The sequence below is a fragment of the Armigeres subalbatus genome, chromosome 3, assembly GCF_024139115.2.
Source record: "Armigeres subalbatus isolate Guangzhou_Male chromosome 3, GZ_Asu_2, whole genome shotgun sequence".
Classification (NCBI taxonomy): Eukaryota; Metazoa; Arthropoda; class Insecta; order Diptera; family Culicidae; genus Armigeres; species Armigeres subalbatus.
In genome coordinates this window covers 46,960,037-46,976,293 of record NC_085141.1, presented here as the reverse complement: position 1 = coordinate 46,976,293, position 16,257 = coordinate 46,960,037, and the positions used below count along the sequence as shown (strand labels likewise).

Sequence of the window (16,257 nt, the reverse complement as noted above, 5' to 3'; positions counted from 1 at the left end):
GAAATAATTTGTCTATAGTGCAAACGCTAGGAACTAAAAAATTTTCAGTGAAATATTCTAGCGTATTTCTGAGCTCAATTATATGATGTTTGTCACTAGCACTAAATACTCTTCTTGCTGTGGATTTAATTTTGAACAATGATTCAGTGATTGATAAGTGATTGAGAAAGTTGATAAAAGACGAACTTTATTCATAGAACAAAGCATAATTGTTTGGTATCGGTAGCGGAATCATAGCATTACTGCCGGTCCGAGCGCGCGTCGGAAGGAGAAGCTGCAAATATGTATTCGCATGGATGGAAATAAAACCTTAAACAAGTAGCAGGCTTCCTACTAGAATTATAATCTTGATGGGAAATTTCACTTGACTGTTACTGCTATCCACGCGAATAATTATCGGCAGCGTCTTTTTATAACGCGCGCTTGTGATTCTGCTACCGATGGAAAACAATCTGCCATCACCAAGCAATTAAGTTTTACTTTGAACAAAATTCATCTCGCCTCAAGTTGTGACTTAAGAGCTACTTTCTCTGATGGTAGCCAATCGTTAGTACTCCAGACAAGAAAATTTAATCTGAGCGCGAACGACCGCATGAACCACACCATCGATGAGAATAAAATTTCCGGTAGCAGCTCCGCCGAAGCCGATGGTGGGACTACGATCTGCTTTTCGCGACATCTCGAACGAAATGGCTCGCGCGCGCGGAAGAGCTGCTTTCTTGTAATCAATAAAGTTAAACCTGTAGTCACGCCCCTTTAGTAAGTGTGTGACGGGTACACAATATTTGCAGTCATACCGGACAACAAAGAGGCGGGACTAATGAACCATCTTCATTGATTATAAGAAAACTGCTTTCTCCGCGCGTGTGGCATTTCATTTGAAATATCGCGGAGAGCGGTCCCAGCATCGGTAGAGATGTCGCAAATTAATCGATTACTTCGATTATTTGATTATTTGTTGTGATAATCGATTAATTTTAAATCGATTACTTCCAACGATTAATCGATTCAATAATCGACAAGAATCGAGAGTAATCGATTAGTTACTAATCGATTAATCGAGATTTTATGACATCACAAATTTTATTCCAAATACATATGGGATGTTGGAAAAATCGGTTCTTCTCAGGGCTTCCATTCTATACAAAGGAAGATTGAGGCGAGGCGAACTTTTTTTTAAAAGTGCAAATTAACCGCTTGGAGACGCCATAAAGTTGCCTGGCGTCCGTAGCAGAATCACGAGCGCGCGTCGCGTCGAAGGGAGATGCTATTATGTATTCGCATGGATGGCTTCAGTGGCAGTCAAGTTTAATTCTTTCAAGATTCTTATTTGGTTTTGTTATTCCAGCCTATGGCGTGGGTCGTGTGATCGTGATTCGAAATATGCATTATTGGGAATTAATCGATTCTTCTCATGGACACCATTTTAAACATAGGAAGATTGAGGCGAGACGAATTTGTTCAAAGTACGACGTCGTAGCAGAATTACGTTGCCGTTCGTAGCAGAATAACGAGCGCGTATTGTAGAGCTGCTGCAAATATGTATTCTTGCACTGGCACTAGATTCTTCATTTCACCAAACTGTTTTACGTAGTTTACGTCGGGCGGTCGTGTCTTGTACACAACCCTTATGATTTTTTCATTGATTTTCAAGTTCAGTTCATTAAGACGCTTCATTACTTCTCGCAGTGTACGGTCATGATCTTGCTCTGTTTCTCCGTATATGAGAAAATCATCAATGAATAACGGGCTTGGTGGTCATATGGCTACCGCTTCTGCCTCATACGCAGGAGGTCGTGGGTTCAATCCCAGGTCCGTTCCATTCCTCCTACTTTGTATCTTTCATATATTTCTCATGTTCTAGCAATCGCTAGAACTTGAAATGGGCTTTCATACCGTTTCCATCTTCTATTCCTATACCTACAGCTTGATTAGTTCTAGCAGGTTACTGTTAGAATTTGAAATGAGCGAAAAAGCTCGTTTCGGCATCCAATTAGAATATACCACTCTTTCATTACTATCACATTGGCAACCCGTTAACCAAGACGAACCTCTGCCATAAAACCCAACCCAGATTCCAATAAAATTCCGCAGGCACTCGTGGCGAGTGCAGAGGTGTTCTCGGCTTGCAGTGGGCGAGTGACTGCATCATCAATTCCTTCCCATCCCCGATGACCGTGAGGACGTGGCCAGCGCCGTTATCGACCATCCAAAATACTAGAGCTCTCGGACTGTGCACATTGAGGTTGGAGAGCAAATCCCATGCTTCCATCCATTGGTTCCCTGTGCAATTGCGATTGTTCTGGTCGATCACGGAGTAGCAACTACGAAATGCACGGTCATCATGCTCATGCTCATATCAGAAAATCATCAATGAATACGACTAACCCATTGATGCGTTGAAATAATTCAGGAGCTGAATTTATTCCAAACATAAGCCGACGAAATTTGTAGACCCGACGGCGAAAGTCGTTATATCTCGACTTGGGGCTCCAACTCAAAGTGATAATATGCTGATTCTAAATCAATTTTAGACAGCACTGAAACTTTGTGAATTGATGCAATTGCTGCATCAATATTCGGATGGGGTAATTTTCTCGTAGTACAGCACGGTTAGCTTCCCGCATATCGACACATAGCCTTATTTTACCGTCTGTCTTTCGGATTGGCACAAGTGGGGACACCCAAGTCAAAGGACCGTCAGCTTTTTCGATTATGCCTTTATCCAATAACTCCTGAATGACCTGTTCAATTTGATCGATTTATTTATTAATTTATGTTTATTCAGTATTTGTTTGTTTTCACATTATTCTCAATTTAGACTTACCTTCTCGACATCTGCCTCCATAGCTATCGGTAGACGCCTAGCAGCTTGAGCTACTGGAGTAACCGTTTCGTCGATTTGAATTTTCAGAGCCACCTCCGGAATTTTCGGAAGTTCTTGTAATTGAGCTTGACCGACCTCGTTTACCATATTAATATTGTAGCCGATCTTTAGTACTCCAAGAGCATAAGCGGTTGATTTGCTCAATATGTTGGACTGCCCCATTGGCGCTACAAGGAAGTGGGCCCATATACCGTTTTCTTCCCCCGGTGTCGTGACTTCTGCTTCGAATGCGATCGAAAAACGATTTTTTTCCTTCGAAGCGAAACCCTCGAACTGTGGATTCATACTAGCCGCATCCCTCTCGTTCAACATCTTAGCACCAGACTCCTTCATCTTCTTGTACGTGCACTCTTTCATTATATTCGCTGGAGATCCAGAATCCACCACTATAATTGTGCTCACCCCTCCTACAAGGAATGTCAATACTTCTGACTCGTCATCATCCTGGCTTACATAAAACACGCCGTTTTCGGATTTCGGTTCACAATTTTCGATCGCTTGTACTCTACGCTTCGCATTTGAACTGTTTCGAGGTTCCGTAGACTTCCTTTTCTGGCAACAGATTTTGAAGTGACCTTTTGTCCCGCAATTATGACACTTCGCCTCTCTAGCCGCACATCTCTGAACATCTTTGGCGATGTGTCCATATCGACCACAATTGTAACACTTCCTGGCATTGCTCTGAAATGATTAACCTGAAGTCGAGGGCGTTTCTCTATCGAAAACTTTCTGAACCAGTGCTGTCCCTTCCAATCCGGAAGGTGAGGAATTGTATTGTTTAGTCTGCTTTTGCACATTTTCAATCGTTCGACCTATCATCAATGCTTCAGAGAGATTCTTCTCCTCTGTTAACATTTTTTTCTCACCTCAACAGAGCTACAACCTTCTATGATTTGGTCAACAATCATATCGTCGATGCCAACAAATTTGCAGCGGTTTGCCTGTTCTCTCAATCTGAAGACAAAATCATCGAAGCTCTCGCTTACATCTTGCTTCAACGCTCGAAACATGTGTCTCTCGAAACGTTTATTGAGCTGAGGTGCAAAGTACTTCTCCAATGACAGAGTTGCTGACTCATATTTGAGTACTATTATATCTGAACTTCCTTCTCCAGTTGGGATTCCAACATGGAGCTTCTCGACTTACGACTCTCGACTTCTCGACTCGACCTAATACGTCTGCAGTTCAATTCCTCCTAACACTAACAACAGATTGTATTTATCGTCATCGTCTTCGCCACCGTTTGCCACTATGAACCGTTCAAACGCTCTACGCCACTTCAACCAATCACTTCTAAGATCAGTTCCGGATTTGAACGCCGGCATTGCAGCTGCATCTGTTATTTCACGAAGAGAAAGAGAAAAAAACTTCAAGTTTTTTTCAAGCTTTTTCCTAATCACACAAACTCTACTTTTTGCCTTTCTCGTGCAACTAAGTTGTACCGAAAGGCTATCATTTCACTCCGAAAACGAACTTTTTATAGAAGTCTCTGAGACCCGTAGTGTTATATACCAATCGACTAAGCTCGAGGAGCTGAGCACATGTCTGTCTGTCCGTGTGTATGTATGTGTGTATGTGTGTGCACAAAAGCTAAGAAAAACATTAGACAACTTTTCATATAGTAATCTTTAACCGATTTTCTCGCAACAAGTTTCATTCGACAGGGGACAAAGACTTGTTGATCACTATTGAATTTTTCATTTGTCAGTTCACTTCCGACACATTCATAACATAGTCGGCTCTGGACAGTCAATATTCAGTTGAATATTAGTCATTGAATATTTAAGCACATTTTACAAATTGATAAATAATCTGAAATCTGAACACGTTTCAAATGAGTAAAGTGCAATTAATTGCATATTATTCGGCAACTCGGCCGTACGAAAACCATTTTTTTGTTAAATATCTTGGCTGTGCATATGCACAGCATATGTTTCGAAATGGACAAATTGATATGAAATTTGCGAAAAAGAATCCACGTGTCTTGGAGGGACTCGAACCCTCAACCTCCTACTCTCTAGATAGGCGTGATAACCCCTACACAACAAGACCACTTAAAGGTCACGTTTGCTGAAAAGCCATCAGAATCCGAGTACCAACCTCCACCGCGGTTAGCTCTCTTTTTTGCAAATTGAATATCTTTCGGATGCTTGATTTGTCCAATCTCCACATGTGCTTTACTATTGTATACCCACAGCCAAGCGAGTGCACATTGTTTATTAAACGAGAGGATCGCACTCCATGCCCCCCAGTAACTGTCTGGGCGGGACGGTATAGAATGCGAATTCAATGCTAGTAAAGTGATTTATCACACAGGACTGAATCCGATTTTCAACCGCGAGGTGCTTTCAACGGTAAACATCGACATAAACAATGCTAATTATGTTTTTTTCTGCACATAGTAAACACACTCAGTGACAGTCGAATGAATGAGTTCGTGGAGTAGTCGTCTGACTATGTCATACTATGTTTTGAATATTCATGCGATGTTTGTCAAAATTCGGACCGAAGTTGCTTCATGAAGATGAATATTTGAAGCTCTGTACTTAATTGCATACAAATTCACACATGGATAGTATGTGTGAATACTCATGTAATGCATGCGGGCGCATGGAATATATGTGTCGAAAATATGGTCTCCATTTCGCTACCCCCATTGCAGAAATCCATGTGTAAACTAATGGTTTAGAGTAGAGGAGGAGAAGGATGTAGAGAAGCAGTATAATAATAATAGTAATAATGATAATATTAAAATTAGAATTAAAATTATTTCATCCTTTTCATTGGAGTAAAACATGAACGAAATACGCCATGCGAGAAAGTAAGATTATGTATGTAAGAAAGTATGAATATTTCACATTTCGATAATGTTATCTTATTTTTGAGAATGTTTAACTTCATTCATATTCAAAAAGTGTTAGACAATTAATTAGGGTGTTGGTCCCCAGGAAACACTCAACGAGAGCCAAAGATTGTATATGAGCGGAGAGCAGAATCGAGCTGACTTGAACAATCTTTCGAAAAAAAAGAGCTCTGTTTTGTGACGAATGGTGTAGAGTACGGTTGGTAAAAAGGAGTGCGGAAAAAATGTAAAAAAAGTGAAAAAAAGGGATTTGAAAAAAATACTTGATGCTATTAAAATTTGTGTTCAATTGTTAATATTTATAGATAAAACCCGACACTATTGTTGTTCATTTCCTTTTTTTTATTCTCTGTGGATAGTGTAGTGTGTTGTTGCATGTTTGAGTCCACTGCTGTGTAGAGGATGGAGTGCGAAAAGTGCAGAGTGGGGATCGCAATCAACGATTTCCCACTGTGTTGTTTTCAATGTCGAAAATATGTTCATGCCCGCTGCTCTCCTATTAAAGCGAAAGCAGCGGCTAGATTGATTACGGAGAAAGCAAATGTTTTTTTCAAGTGTTGTGACTGTCTATCTAGTCGATCTTTTTTTTTTCTTCCTAAGCATTGGAGGGGAAACCTGCTCAACAGACATCCTGGGTTGTCCAGGAAGTGCGGGGTTAGGGACCACCTCCAACAGCAAACGAGGGAGGCAGGACTACATCCCCGACTTGCTAAACCGTTTCCATTGCCCATTGCCCAAGCCCATAGTCCCTTCGGTACAACCAGAAAGAAATGCTTCAAAGGGGAGCCAGTGCACAACGCACCCTCGAGGTTAGCTGCGTGTCCTTGCAGCACACCATGGTATCGTGCCAGCGCATTGCCGGCTTTCCAGGTGGCCTTACCACGCCCTATGTCCTCGGAAGGTGGGAAGGGTCGACTTCGCGCCTGCTTCCCTCTGCACGACTGGTATCAAGAATGATGATGCCGCGTGCACCCCAAATTGACCTTTCTGCGACAGGGTCTATTCGCCAACACACAGAGGGACTTGCCGATGCGGTGCCTACGCCTCCGAAATAGGTTGTCCGGGGTAGTGTCCGAAAACGTGAGCACACGAACAACACGTGTTCCGCCGTTTCCTCTAAACCTGCGCACACCAAACACTCGGGCGAGGCCGAGCAAGCCAGCTGCGTTACCTGCACTGTGATTTTGCAGCACGCTTAAACGCCGGGCACATCGAACCCCCCATGGGGTGCTTGTTGTTCACAGTTTTGCTGGAACAAATCAAACAATTGGGAGGGTTCGTGCAGCATTGTGCCTTATATCCCTCCAATCCGCAGCGTCGGCAGAGATTGCTTCTGTCAGGGCCTTTGCAGTCCCATTCCTTGTGCCCCGGTTCCAGGCACTTGAAGCAAACTTCGGGTTGCTCGTATATGCCCACAAGGCACACCGACCATCCCACCTTGACGCTCCCTAACTTGGCTACCTTGGAGGCGTCCGCTGCAGATAGCCGAACCAATGCTACCTGCGTCCCTGCCGAACCTTTCCGTAGCCGAACGGCTGCGGTGGGCGTCTCCACTTCACACTGTCGCCGCAGTGCCGTGACGAGCTCTTCGACTTCGGTGATCTCGTCCAGGTCTTTAACCCTTAGATTCACCTCCGTTCAGCTCGAGGATCGTCTCGCCCATCCGGGTACGTCTTATTCGACGTACGTCGGCGCCGAGTTCACCGAGCTTGACGTCACTCCTCATCGCCTTTAAGACGTCCGAGTACTTAGCCTCGTCCGCCGTGATGACTAGGGCATCGCCCCTGGAGCGATTGGCGCCTACCCTAGACTTCTTGCTACCCTCATTCGCCTGGGCCTTCTTTTCGGCCCTTGACGTCTTCGGTTTCCTCTTGTTCTTGACCAGGGTCTTGGAGGCGTCATCCCCCTCTATTTCCCTGATCTGGTGCGGCTGAGAGCTCTCAGCCTGCCGTAACCCATTACCACCGTCTCTCCTTGGTGGACGGACCTTTCCAGGTCCTTCCTCCACCGGTTTTGGAGGTACCTGGCCGGGGTTCAGCTTCCCAGCCCCACTACCCTTGTTCGGGGTAGTTACCGTCCGCGTTTTGGAGCGGCCCCCAGGGAGCTTATCCCCTGGAGACTGTCTCCCCCGTTTTTGTGTCTGCTCCGTTGGAGCAGTCACCCCCGACGTGCCCGCAAATATTTGAGCCTCAGTCTGGGTAGACTTTGGCACCACCGTCTTCGCTGGCACGCCCTCGGTCGATTCGACCTTGCCCGAGTCCGCGAATCCTTGGGCCTCAGTCTGGGTAGACCTCGACTCTACGGATTTCACGGGCTTACACTTGGCCGTCCCGACCGCCCTCTCCAGCTTGCCGTCCAGCATCGACTTTCGAAGTTTTAGCAAGCTCCTCTTGAGTTCTTTACTGATATTATGCTTCGATGACGCAAAGTCGATGATGGCGTCCAGTTGTTCTGTCGCCACATCGAAGGCCGAAAGCCCATCGCGTTTGCGGTTCATCGCCTTCACAAGCCATGGGCCGTCTATAACCTCTACCGGCGGAACCTGGGAGATGGTTAAGTGACCCACGCTGGCGCTGCGCACTGAGCTGCCGACTATTGCCTCTGGCCTCCTAGGCGGAGACCTGAACAACCCACCTCTTGCGAAGGGGTTGTCGCTTACACTACTACCACTAATTGAAGAATTGATTTGGTTTTCCATTTTGGTCCCACGAGTTGCTCGGGAAAAGAGGTCCACCACGCCACAGCCCACCATGACGCGGTAAGGGACAATTACTGTGGAGGGAGCCTAGCTCATTATTTCGCTTAACGCCTTGGGATTAGGGGTTAGGGACGATGGTCCCGTTGGTCGCACCTACTCACTCTAGCTGATGTCAGAAGGACAACAGTGCCCAGGCTGCACTACCAGCTAAGTACGCAACCCTTAGCTGGCGGTCAATTGTCATCGGAAGACCCGTGGAAGCGTGAGATTGGAACTTGTGAGGACCAGAGCTGTGTAGGTCGCTCCTTCCCAGATGTCAACTCACCATTACGCAGCCCTATCTAGTCGATCTTGCGACGGACATAATGTACAGGTTCCGAATACCATTCGTTTCGATGAAGAGACGAAGAAACTTTTGTCTATTTCTGATTCGATCGATGATATTCGGAATCACATTGCTGCCCAAATAGACAGCGTGAAATTGCAGAAAAATGTATCTGAAGTTTTGAACGAGGCTGTTGATGGTCTCAAAGAATCGATCAGCAAAGAAATGGAAAATATGAAATGCTCATTTTTTAAATTTAACCCGAGTAGAAATGTAGCTGTAATGAATGCAGCAAGGTACATCGCGAAAGGCTACGGGGCCTAATTTGACTCCCAAAACGAAAAAGCGCATAGTACAAAATGTTGGCATTACATCTGATATTGCAATGCCAGAAAATGTTAGTTTCGCGGATATTGTCAAAAGTAATGATGGGAAAAATAACATTAAAGTAACGAAAAAAGTCACTGCGCCTAAGGAAGTAAAGGTCACTCGTAAGGCTCGTCCGGTCATTGTGATTAAACCGAAAGAGTCCAACCATAGAGTAGCGATGATACTCGGAAATTTTTGAATAGTAAACTGGATCCGAAAACACACAGGATCAGTAACTTTTAGAAACGGGAAAAACGACTCTATTATTGCTGAGTGTGCAACAGGATTCAATGCTGATGTTGTAAAAAATGGCATTCAAAGCGATCTGGGTGAAAACTATAATCACGTGAAATATTCTGGAGTCGCAAAGCTGGAATAATAAAAATGACAGTTGTGCGTGAACTCCGTTTTGAATGGGGTGCCCTTGAAAACGCAAGTGCATTTAGTATTGGGTTCCGGAAAGTTTGTTAATGGCGTTGAAATTTCGCGAATAGACGCAAACGAATGGTATAGAGTATAGATCAAGGTATATAGATTGACTCTTGGTACTAGCTATTTTGAGAGGCGAGGTGGTTAGGTGGTCTTAATTTTGTGAATATTCGATTTTAAAAATGCCATTGTAGCTATTATTTGGATTAATCTGGTAATTTTCCATATCTAAAATGTCTTCATATTATTTTCAGAAGAACTGTATACCTCGGATAAACACGGTAGCGACGAATCCGGCGATGGCACCGCCGAGAAACCCTTCAAAACGATCCTCCAGGCTATGCGCCATGCTGGAAAGGAACCGTTTCCGACCATCTACGTGGACGCCAAGGGCGAAAAGGCAGAATCGCCATTCGAAGTAGCGGCCAAATCACAGCTGAAGAAGATCCAAAAGCTGTGGGTCCGGGAGAGCTCCAAGTCTGCCGACAAGCAGAAGCGCGAAGAGCAAGACGCTGTTAAGCGTGAGCAAAATTTGGAAGAGGCGAAAAAGATCGCCATCAAAGAGGATCCGTCGTTGGAGCCAGCCAAGCTGATCAAGATCTTCAAGAGTGGTGATTATCGTAACATTCGTGTTAAGATCTACGGATGGGTGCACCGGCTGAGACGGCAGGGAAAGGGTTTGATGTTTTTAACGCTCCGTGATGGGACCGGTTTCTTGCAGTGCGTTCTGAACGATTTGCTGTGCCAAACCTACAATGCTTTGGTTTTGTCAACGGAATCGTCCGTCCAGCTGTTTGGTACACTTAAGGAAGTACCAAAGGGTAAGAGTGCTCCTGGAGGTCACGAGCTGCATGTCGATTATTGGGAACTAATCGGTCTGGCTCCGGCTGGTGGCGCTGACGCGATTCTCAACGAGGAAGCTCTTCCGGATGTGCAGTTGGATAACCGTCATATAATTATCCGTGGCGAGAACACTTCCAAAATTCTAAAAATGCGAGATGTGATTATGGATGCTTTCCGTGCTCATTACCATGATCGCGGATACACGGAAGTAACGCCACCGACTTTGGTTCAAACCCAGGTCGAAGGCGGATCTACCCTGTTCAAGCTTAATTATTTTGGGTGAGTTTTTTTTATTATAGTAACTTATAGAATTATTCAAAGTTCATGTAAATTTCATCCTAAATTTGTCACAATCAATTGTTCAATGATCCTTTTTTCAGAGAGGAAGCCTTCCTGACTCAGAGCTCGCAGCTGTATCTGGAAACATGTCTGCCGTCGCTTGGAGACGTATATTGTATTGCACAAAGCTACCGTGCAGAGCAGAGCCGCACTCGTCGTCATTTGGCAGAATACAGCCACGTTGAAGCTGAATGTCCGTTCATCTCGTTTGACGAATTGTTGGACCGCTTGGAAGATTTAGTGGTCGATGTCGTAGACCGAGTGCTCAAGTCACCATGGGGATACATGGTCAAAGAACTGAACCCCAATTTCGTTCCGCCTAAGACCCCGTTTCGACGTATGAACTATTCGGATGCCATCATTTGGTTGAAGGAGAACAACGTGACAAAGGAGGATGGAACGTTTTATGAATTTGGTGAAGACATCCCGGAGGACCGGAACGGAAATGACCGATACTATCAATGAACCAATCATGCTGTGTCGTTTCCCTGCTGAAATTAAATCGTTCTACATGGCCAAGTGTCCGGAGGATAAACGGTTGACCGAGAGTGTCGATGTCCTGCTACCAAACGTGGGTGAAATCGTCGGAGGATCGATGAGGTCCTGGGATTACCAAGAATTAATGGATGGTTACAAGCGGGAAGGCATTGACCCCAAGCCGTACTATTGGTATGTTGATCAGCGTGTCTACGGGTCGCAGCCCCACGGAGGATATGGTCTTGGCTTGGAGCGCTTCATGTGCTGGTTGCTGAACCGATATCACATTCGAGAGGTATGTTTGTATCCACGTTTCCTGGAAAGATGCAAACCCTAAATATTTTTGAAACAGTGTACTACCATTTAAGCATTTATTATCTATCTTAAGCTATGAGGTTACCCTTTCGCATAAGATTACAGATATGACGTGAAATAAATCGGCTCTGAGCTTAGCGTTTGCTTTCAACTGCACAGTAGGGGAAAGTGGGGTAAGATCGCCATATGGGGCAAGACAGCCAACGTTGATTAGCCTATGACTTAAGTGAGCATTATATTCACATTATTATTACGAGGGATGCTTAACAATAATGTAAAAGGGATATACAACTAAAAAACGCACTTTGACAACCTCACTTGTTCTTGAAATATTGATTTAAAGATAATTTGAATTTCGAATTATTTTATAATTTTAAGGTTTGAAGCGAAAATTACTCATTTTTCAGCACACATTAATATTTACAAAGGCTTCCATATAACTATAGCCTATCTACATTAATAATTTGAGCAATTTCAGATATTGAGACAGAGGTCAGTAGACAGTAGAGACAGAGGTCAACAAATCAACGTGGAATACGCATTTTCAAACGAAACATCATGTGAACATAATCCCTAGAAGTGCAAGGAATGTGTCACCCGTTCTAAATAAATTCAGCACACTTTTAATATATTTTTTGGTCCTCGCTCGTCTTACCCCGAGGGGTGGCCATGTCGCCCCATATGGTAAATATAGGCATCATGAAAACACCTTTTTTTAAAACCAGTTTATAAGATACTGAAATATCGTTAATCAATGTTTATTGATACTTATGTCAGAGGTCGGTCATCATAAAGGTGTTTCATGGACAAATCAGCAGAATTCGTAGGAGTTTCACCATTTTACAAAGATTACCGCTTAGGGTGGCCATCTTGCCCCACTTCCCCCTATCAGATCGATTATATCACCATCCCTTTTATCTACTTATGCACCTACTTTGTTTTTCAATGGTGGGGCTGTCATACAAGAACGGTTCGCCACTCATAGCTCCCATTTATATCCCATCAAAAACAAAGTAACGAAAAGGTATTTGATTTGTTATTTATTTTTATGAGCACGCATGTTAGCAAAAAGAAGCAACAAGTTTGGTGCTGTATTTATCTATTTTGCTATGAGAAGAATATATGTCCAGTGAGATGGAAAACGGAACAGTTCCCCTATATAGATATATTGATTAGAGTAACCCATCATGATCTTTTCACAGAATACCTCTTTGTTTTTGAAGCGCATACATCAGTACAATTCACAAGTTGGAAATATGAGCGCGTCACAAAAAAATGATATGATTATGAGTTACCGCTCCTCTAAGTAAAGTTACAATTCGTATATCATAATATATGATGATATTAATGGCCAGGAAAGTCGAGAAAATTTCCAACCCAAAAATTTCTTAGACCGGACCGGGAATCGAACCCTGCTACCTTCAGCATGGTCTTGCTTTGTAGCCGCGCATCTTACCGTACGGCTAAGAAAGTCCCCCCATTATATTACATACAGTTGTTTTGTTCTTCTAGACATGCATTTTGCATTTTTCAACATCGTTTTACAAATTTATTCCAATTTATACAGCTTTACAAATATTTTTATAATTTTCTTTTGGGCAAAATCCATGCGAAATGCATTTTTGAGGGATTCATTTTCAAGCCAGTGACGCAATCCAGATAGGCGTTCCACGTTTCGCAGGACGCTTGCTGGTCATTCTTACTATATCTGTACATCATGTGCATTCTTCGAATCAACAATATTTTTAAATGATGATGAGGAAAATCTCATATTGACATATTGAATTTGATCAAAAACACTCATGTATGTATGTATGTATGTACTGCCTTACTTCTTTATTTCTGATCAGGAATTGTTAATTCTATTTTTCAATCTTCAATCAAAACGAAACATATTCCCTGGTTTTAACCTGGATATTTCTCGACGGACGAGTGACTATTTCAACTCTGAAGACAATGAATTTCGAAACAAACTGGTGTTGAAGAAAGGATCTCGCACATCCAGGACAATTGAATTGAAATTTGGTGAGAGAATTCCATTACATAGATTATTCATTTACATCGAAACTATATGATTATATACAAAAATACCATCACGGCACCCGATTGAAGCGATTTGGATAGGAAGAATAGGATTGCCAACTTCCTATTGTTAACATTTCGTGGATAAAGGGCGGGCTCTTCTCCCCATCCTTTGGGTCAATCTGGGAAACGAGGGCTATATTATTTCATTGTATGTACCGTCAACTGGGGGGAAGATGATCAGTTTTAAGACAAAACATGCAATAACAATGTGTGTTTACATTTTTACAAATATTTTCAAAACATGTACTGCTATGCGTAGCAATAATCAACAACTTTAGTTTTTTGAAATGCATTCGCATTTATTAAAATAAATTAATTTATCACACATTTTTTGAGTAATCTGGTTTGGGGTGAAGTTGATCAAGACAGCTCTACTAAAATCATTATGACCTAGTAGTCAAAATACTCTAGGTTATTTGTATGAATGTTGAATTTACTACGTAAAGAAGTCTACGAAGTCAATATTTGAAACGAAAATAGCGTCATTTATGACTATCTCTCTCTTTCTTCCACAAAATACATTTTCATGATTATAATCGAAAAATTCAGATTTCTACCTAGCGATAACATTACTTGAACGGAGAATATTGTTGACTACCGTTTCATAAAAAAATTTGGCACTTTTGACTGACACATCAAATGATCATCTTCACCTCAATGATCATCTTCCCCCCAGTTGACGGTACTAACTTTCTTCTGGAACGAGATTCTCTATTCATCCCGTGGATTCGCATAAGTGCTTCTGCTTATGGAACCTCCCCGCCCATGTTTGGCCCTTTATACAGGAGTTTGACGAAATACAAACAATAGTATAATTATGATCAAATCGTTTGTCAGATATGGCCAGTGCTATCGGCAGGTGCGTTGCTACAATAGATGGTAGTATCATCATCATCATCATCAATAGAGTTACCGCTCCTGAACTTTATCTCATAGCTGTTCATCCAACGAAAAACCAAGCAATGAATTAATTGAAATCAAATTTGATTTGTTTGTCCTTTTTATAATTTTTCCAGCAGTGAACATATGGTAGCAAAAAGAAGCGACGGAATTGGTGCTGTATTTTTTGTTTAAAAAAATGATCAAAAAATTTATCGATTTTCAATGGTAATCCAACTACCGCATGTATCGTTTCCCTCCGCCCGATCCGGCTGTCGAGCGACGTACGGACAAGTATAGACATTAGTTGGTTCGTTCTTTTCGGTTTTGGTGTATGTTCGGAGAGGGATGGACTAGAGGAATAAATTAATGGTGATATCAATTTTTTTTGTTGGGGCGTAGAACCACTGCGTCCATTGAGTTGAACTTTTGAAGTATGCCCCTGATTACTCTTAACTATGTATTCGCATTTTGTAGGTTGATCTCAATTTGTCAAGTAAACAACCTAAGACGCGTCTTTTCCCAGTCCGGTATAATTGAGTTAATAAATCCCACTACCTTTCCAGGATTTGCAGTTCAAATATTTCCTGGTTGCATAAAGCCACTATTTAGAAATTTAGATCTACCCTTGTTCTTGTACAATGCATCACAATTGCAAAGCAGATGTTCCGAGATTTCACGTTCCATGTTACAGAAACGACAGATATCATTATGAATCTGGCCAATATTTTTCAAGTGATATCTGCTCGGGCAGTGTCCGGTTATTAGGCCAGTGAAGGTGCAAAGAGCTCTCTTGCTGAGCTCCAAGAGCTTTGCGATTATTTTAACATTGGAAATTATAAATCTCTTTGATTGAGCACACTTTTCGGCAACCAACCAGTTGGTCATCAACCTTTGTGCTTCCCAGGATTTCTATTCCATTTTTATAGTACAGTGTGATATACCGCAGAAAGGTTTTGGACCAATAAACTGTGTGTTTGAACCTCGTTTCGCAAGCTCGTTTGCCTTTTCCTTAGTTTCCTTAGTCCATACGTGATGGCTCACGTATGTTATAAGGAATGTCATAGTTCTCCACAGGTTTCATCCAGTCTCCATTCATATTCATCACTGGCCCATATTGAAAATTTTGTGAGATACTCAAGTGGCCCACTAAATCGCCTGACTTGAATAACTTCAATCGTTTAAGTTTTTGCATATTCTTTTTCGCTTCTAACTGCACGAATTCATACAATGGTAGCAGATTTAGAATTGCATCTAACTATTTTGAAGGAGTAATACGCATCGCTCCCGTTATAGCAATGGACACTAACCTTTGCAGTTTTGTCAGCTTCTTCTGTGCTGTAGCCTCTTTTGTTTTTGGCCACCATACAAGAGCAGCATATGTCAGATTTGGACGAATAATGGAAGTATAGATCCACTTTATCATTTTTGGTCTTAAGCCCCATTTTCTTCCAAATGTTTTAGAGCATATCCAGAATGCACTAGTTGCTTTTCCGATCGCACACTCAATATGAGCATTCCAGCTCAGTTAAGAATCCAGAATGACTCCCAGGTATTTGACCTGTTCACTAACCTGAATTTCTAGTCCGCCAAGCTTTAGAGCTTTTAGATCAAGTTTTCTTTTCCTAGTAAATGGTACAATTACAATTTTTGACGGATTAATGCTAAGGCCTTCCTGAATACACCACAATTGGATAAAATGTAGAGCCCATTGCATTCTTTCAGAAATGATATTGTCGAATTTCACT

At 42.5% G+C, this 16,257-nt stretch overlaps 1 protein-coding gene across 1 annotated transcript in view; it reads left to right on the top strand.

Moving 5' to 3' along the window:
- The window catches only part of LOC134228016 (asparagine--tRNA ligase, cytoplasmic-like), a 32,080-nt gene extending 20,384 nt beyond the window's left edge, over window positions 1-11,696 (top strand). The window contains 3 exon segments of the mRNA XM_062709777.1: window positions 9,826-10,693; window positions 10,795-11,184; window positions 11,186-11,696. Coding sequence (XP_062565761.1) covers window positions 9,826-10,693; window positions 10,795-11,184; window positions 11,186-11,567 — 1,640 coding nt within the window. The 3' untranslated portion in view covers window positions 11,568-11,696.
- Window positions 11,697-16,257: the final 4,561 nt, after the last annotated feature.